The sequence below is a fragment of the Pseudophryne corroboree genome, chromosome 2 (assembly GCF_028390025.1).
Source record: "Pseudophryne corroboree isolate aPseCor3 chromosome 2, aPseCor3.hap2, whole genome shotgun sequence".
Classification (NCBI taxonomy): domain Eukaryota; kingdom Metazoa; phylum Chordata; class Amphibia; order Anura; family Myobatrachidae; genus Pseudophryne; species Pseudophryne corroboree.
Window position 1 is genome coordinate 673,693,534 of NC_086445.1, and position 6,646 is coordinate 673,700,179.

General features: G+C 43.3%; 1 protein-coding gene across 7 annotated transcripts in view; it reads left to right on the forward strand.

Moving 5' to 3' along the window:
* Positions 1–6,213, forward strand: part of TMCC2 (transmembrane and coiled-coil domain family 2) — a 607,696-nt gene extending 601,483 nt beyond the window's left edge. For all 7 annotated transcript variants that reach the window (XM_063955105.1, XM_063955103.1, XM_063955104.1 and 4 more), the window contains 2 exons: positions 1,318–1,453; positions 3,257–6,213. In XM_063955105.1, the coding sequence (XP_063811175.1) occupies positions 1,318–1,453; positions 3,257–3,568 (448 nt within the window). In that variant the 3' untranslated portion in view covers positions 3,569–6,213. The remainder of the gene's footprint in view (positions 1–1,317; positions 1,454–3,256) is intronic.
* The last annotated feature ends 433 nt before the right edge of the window (positions 6,214–6,646 follow it).

The window sequence follows — 6,646 nt, forward strand, 5'->3', positions numbered from 1 at the left end:
CACCGTGGAACCTGAACGTGGTGTTGCAGTTCCTAAAATCACACTGGTTTGAACCACTTAACAAGGTTGAGTTGAAATTTCTTACCTGGAAGGTGGTCATATAGTTGGCCTTGGCATCGGCAAGGCGAGTGTCAGAATTGGGGGCCTTGTCACACAAGAGCCCATACTTGATTTTTCAAGTGGAAAGAGCGGAATTGAGGACACGCCCTAAATTTTTGCCTAAGGTGGTTTCTGCATTCCATCTGAACCAACCTATCGTGGTGCCTGTGGCTACGAGTGACTTGGAGGATTCCAGGTCCCTGGACGTAGTCAGGGCTTTGAAGATTTATGTGGCCAGAACGGCTAGAATTAGGAAAACAGAAGCACTGTTTGTCCTGTGTGCTGCTAATAAGATTGGTGCACCTGCTTCGAAGCAGACTATTGCTCGCTGGATCTGTAATACGATTCAGCAGCCTCATTCTACGGCTGGATTGCTGGTTCCAAATTCGGTTAAAGCCCATTCCACTAGGAAGGTGGGATCTTCTTGGGCGGCTGCCTGAGGCGTCTTGGCATTACAGCTTTGCCGTGCGGCGACTTGGTCGGGGTCAAACACCTTTGCTAAATTCTACAAGTTTGATACCCTGGCTGACGAGGACCTAGCTTTTGCTCAGTCGGTGCTGCAGATTCATTCGCACTCTCCTGCCCGATTGGGAGCTTTGGTATAAACCCCATGGTCCTTACGGAGTCCCCAGCATCCTCTAGGACGTAAGAGACAATAAGATTTTAAACCTACCGGTAAATCTATTTCTCCTAGTCCGTAGAGGATGCTGGGCGCCCGTCCCAGTGCGGAAACTCTGCAAGACTTGTATATAGTTGTTGCTTACATAAGGGTTATGTTACAGTTGGAGTCGGTCTGGGACCGTCACTGTTGTTGTTCATACGGTTCCAGGTTACATGGTATGATTGGTGTGGGCTGGTATGAATCTTGCCCTTGGATTTTTAAATCCTGCCTTGTATTGTCCATCTCCTCTGGGCACAGTTCTCTAACTGAGGTCTGGAGGAGGGGCATAGAGGGAGGAGCCAGTGCACACCCATAGGAAAAGTTATTTTTAGGTGCCCATGTCTCCTGCGGAGCCCGTCTATACCCCATGGTCCTTACGGAGTCCCCAGCATCCTCTACGGACTAGGAGAAATAGATTTACCGGTAGGTTTAAAATCTTATTTTTTCCCTTTTATGACAAAACATGTACATTTCACCACTATAGTAAAAAATACAGAAATAAATGTTAAAAAACAAACAAACAAACAAACATTCAGCTGTGCTCTGTCCCTGTACAGGTATGAACGACTGGAAGAGCAGCTTAATGACCTGACAGAACTGCACCAGAATGAGATGACGTTGCTGAAGCAGGAGCTGGCCAGCATGGAGGAGAAAGTTGCTTATCAGTCGTATGAGCGAGCTAGGGACATTCAGGTACAAACACTGTTTGCTGGAGAGCTCACGATCACTATTATACTTATCTATGCTTTCAAAACCATAAATCCATCGGCCTTTATGCCAGTGCTTATGTTACTGTTCTGCTTTTATTCTTTCTTGTCTAACGTCTGTTTCAGCATGAATACTGACTGTTACATTCTTACCTTGATAAAGTTTATTCTGCAGGAGTTATTTTACATCCGCGATGGGTAATAGGTATCACACAGTACACATATGGCCTTTACCGGGGTGTGGTATGTTTCCCCGGCACTTGGGATCTCGGCGCCGGGATCCGGACCGCTGGAATGCCGGCAGCGGGGCTAGCGCAAAAGAGTCCCTTGCGGGCACGGTAGCGCGCCACGCTATTTATTCTCCCTTCAGGGGTGTCGTGGACACCCCAAGTGGGAGAATACTAGTCGATACCCTGGCAGTCTGGATTCCGGCGTCGGTATGGTGAGCACTGGGATCCTGACAGCCGGAATATAAATTGCCACCCCTTTACAGAGGTCGTATTGAGCACTCTGATTCATAATTACTTTCCCTCTTTGGTCATCTACCTACTGATTTTGGGGTCATAGTCTATATAGCAGGGCCTAATTCAGACCTGATCGCAGCAACTAATTTGTTAGCTAATGAGCAAAACCATGTGCACTGCAGATATAACATGTGCAGAGAGAGTTAGATTTGGGTGTGGCGTGTTCAAACTGAACTCTAAATTGCAGTGTAAAAATAAAGCAGCCAGTATTTACCCTACACAGAAACAATATAGCCAACCCAAATCTAACTTTCACTGCAAATATCTGCCCCACCAGCAGTTCACATGGTTTTGCCCATTAGCTAACAAATTTGCTGCTGCTATCAGGTCTGAATCAGGCCCACAGGTCATGACTGGATGGCATTGTCTCACCAGTTTTCTAAACAGTGGTAGGTTATTCTTCTGTTTGGCCTGTGTGAACACTTCATGCTGGTCCCCATTATGATTTCATAATGTGAACTGTTGGGTGTACATGAAGGTAATGTGTAAAACCTTGTTGGACCAAAGGCCACATCTAAGACACCATATCATATTGTCCACCAAGTTGTCCTTGATGGTTCCTCCTCCCCCCTCTCTCTCTCTCTCTCTCTCTCTCTCTCTCTCTCTCTCTCTCTCTCTCTCACACAGGGTGTAGTATGGTATGCCGGCGGCCGGGCTCCCGGCGACCAGCATAAGGGCGCCGGGATCCCGACCGCCGGCATACCGACAGAGTGGCAAGCGCAAATGAGCCCCTTGCGGCCTCGCTGCGCTCGCCACGCTGCGGGCACGGTGCCACTCTGTTTATTCTACCTCCAGGGGGGTCGTGGACCCCCAAGAGGGAGAAAAAGTGTCGGTATGCCGGCTGTCAGGATTCCGGTGCCGGTATACTGTGCGCCGGGATCCCGACAGCCGGCAAACTGAAGAGCACCCCTCACACACACATCTTCTTCCCCAGTAAAAAGATGTCTGATAAGAGATTAAAGTCATTCTATTTTCAGTAGAGCAGAGGGGTGGTGCAGATGGAGATGGGGGCAGATGTTTCTAATAAATACATATGGAGAAGGTCTTATCCGAAAAGACAACAAGAACAGTTTTGCTTTATATGCATTGTTTAAATGCAGACTGTACAGTAGGCTTTCTTGTACGCATTATTCATTAAGTCCAATATATAAATCATATAGCAAAGCTTTAACAAATGGGGTTAGCATAACTTTAAGCAAAGCTTTGCACCCAACCTGCTTAAATGATTACTCTCCTGCTTAATTACCTGTCTCTCTTCATTTCAGGAAGCGGTGGAGTCTTGTCTCACCCGTATCACTAAGCTCGAGTTGCAACAACAGCAACAACAGGTTGTGCAGCTGGAAGGGGTGGAAAATGCCAATGCTCGGGCTTTGCTAGGCAAGTTCATCAACGTGCTGTTAGCCCTAATGGCCGTTCTGCTAGTTTTTGTATCTACTGCTGCCAGCTTCATCACACCGCTGGTTAAAACACGAGTGCGCCTTTTGTCCTCCCTGCTCTTCCTGCTCTCACTGCTGACACTCTGGAGGCACTGGGATTGTGTTACTTACTGTCTGGAACATGTTCTCCTGCCCAGCTGATTTCTTATCCGTACATTACTAACCTACATCTATGTCCCCTCTCTCCACTTCTGTGGAGGATAACCTTGGCAGGAGAAACTGCCCAGCTCCACATATTTATCTGGATCTATCCATTTATGCATATATTGATATTCCTATATAGAGCTTTTTCTTATTTAAATGGGCAGCTATTTGCCACTTAAGCACTTGACATGAGGAGGGAAAGGATGCAAGAGAAGGTGATGGTTATCTATGAGTTGGTGCGGTGCAGAACATGGCGTAACACTGAAAGTATACGGCAGGACGTGTTTCTACAGCATGTAAGGCAAATGTGGTGCTTGTGTTACGACGTACAAGAAGTGACAGCTGTTGAGTGAGCAACTTTGGTACAAGAATCTGCCTATTATTTCACGGGAGACTCTAAAAAGCTTGGGGAGAAGTGATGATCGCAGTGTAATTGAGGTTGAACGCTTTGCATGATGGGAAGTCAACCCTTGCAAAGTTCTAATAGTTTTGTATGCAATTCATGGATTATGAGGAGCTGTAACACCTCTCCCTGTACCTACCCTCCTCTTGACTTTTAATATGAAAAGGTCTGTATGGATTTATTTCTACAATTGAAGAATTGATGTGCACAGATGTTTAGCTGTGTGGGGAGTAGAAGGCGGTAAACGAATCTCTAGAGTCAGTCTTTACCCTCTTCTCATGTGTTGCTATTTTTGCTAAGGTTCCATAATGAAAGTGGAGCCAGCATTACAAACATCAATAGTACATTGTTTACACAAAGAGAGGAGCTGAAGACACCATTTGTTTCAAGGATTAATTTATTCTAAATGAAATGCAATAATTATGACATGCTTTGGAGGTTATACATTAGTTTGTATTGCACCAGTGGCCTCTCTGCAAGCACACAACAGCTGCCCTATGAATTATGCTTTCTTACTGATATAGCAGCTTGGCCCATATGCCATTAAGTACAGTATTTAGGGAGAGGTTTAAAGAATTGCATTTTAGGTATTTATTTATTCCCGACACACACACTTGCCTATTATAAGCTAAAACGCTCTGTATATTTATTTATTTATTTATTTGCATAGGATAATAGATAAAAGTGAACCTGTGTCCTATACCCAGTGCACCTCATTTACGAAGCGCACCATAAAATGCAGATAGTCAGACCGTAGTCATGCCAACTCTCTGCTCTTAACTAGAAGTGTGTCTGAGTGTGCGGAGAAGTGAAGAAATCGGTAGGGGTGAACATCAGAGTAGAACATTGCACCACTAAAGAGCTGCCCATTTCATTAAATATGACTTTTATATGTTGCCTTTATAATTGAGCCTTATTTGTGAGCTTAATTAATCACGAGAGTGAGGGGATAACAGCACTGCCTTTATTACATGTGGCACTCTTATGTGCTTTCATTTATATTGGGCAAAGTTCATCTAGAAATGTGCGTCATCACTGATGTGCAACTGTAAGGTGCTACGCGCGTCCCATTTTGAAGGGCTCATTCACACCTATCTGCTGTTAATGCATTTTTCATTCGTTAATGCCTAAAGAGGCGCATTTCAAATAGGATGAATGGTTTCTTTTGGGCTCGTGCCCACCACTGTGTTCTAAATTTAAATTTTGTGTTTATACATGCACTAATGTGCACAGGAATTGTGATATATTGCATTGGCTATATGGCAGTAAAAATGTTTTATTAAATACAGGTATGTCAAAGGCGTTTTAATATTCATGTGTTTTTATCTGTTTTTCTAGTCCATATGTGTGAACGAGCCCAAACAGTAGAGAACTGAACTAGACACCTATTTCATACTTTTCAAGGAATAACCTTGCATTGCTCAACACCTCTCATCACCTAATGCAAATGTCTACTACTTCGCAAACACAGCCATCTTGCTTGGCAAACCCATGCACTTTGGCGGAAATCTAAGCGCACTTGAGTAATTGAGGCACGCGCCACCACCATAGAAGGCTTTTTAAGGCCCAGTGGTGGCAAACTTTTTGTGGGCTAAACCAGTTTCCATCTTACCAATTGACTAGCGATTCTACCCATAACAGAAGCATGCCTCATGCCTGTATTATGTAATTTCCTAGTAAAATGATATGATGAATGCTCTTGTTCAGACAACAAAATTTCTGCTCCCACTGTGAGTACCCATCAGGTATTCTCTAAGCAGTCATTTCTGGCTTTGTTGGAATGTAAATGGCAGCACAATTACTTTGTGTTTGTTACTTAGTCATCTAACTTCTTTTTTTCTTTTCTAGTTCTGCTATAATGCATTGACCAGTGCACAGGTAAAAAAAGGATTTAAAAACTTTAAATAGCCAAATAATTACAAACAACATAAACACTCCACATGACATTGGTTTAATCCACTGTGTTTTAGATGATATTTTTTACCAGAAGTATTACATTTATATATTTAGAGAGACAGAGGTCTTCCCCGTTAATTTATGTGTACATATCATAAATCTGGCTTTCTATAGCAAGAGTGACATTTTACGTGTGTGTTTTGGTAATGTTTGGGAGGACAAGTTTACATCTTTTTCCCAGTCCCTCCTCCCATTTCATGTAACAGCGCGGATCACAAGGCAAAGATTGTGTGTTACATTCTCTTGCTTCTGTGTGAAAATAAAATGTACACATTTAAAAACTGTTTCTGCACGTGTCTGACTCAGAAAAGGTGATGTTCATAGTCAGATTTTATGGTAGAACCCATGAGTCTGTATGATTTTTGGTCAAACTACTTGTACCCATTACCACAGGTATTTGGTAAATGCAAAGATAATATCATTCTCTGAATAATGGTACGTAAAGAGTGTCTTTCCTGCAGCTGAAAGGATGATGAGTAGACCACAGAGTAGTGATCAGCAAATCGCTACAAGGAACACACTGTCAGTACTCAGAATACTAACCTAAAACTAAAGTACAAAGAAAAAAATGCAGCTTGATGAATTATAATTGTCTAATATGGCTTACTGATATGAATTACTGATGACCAAAGCCTAATATGGTCATCAGTAATCCTATTTACATCTAGTGAAGCACTTGCCTTGGGTTTTGTGTATCCAGTTATTATTTATCATAC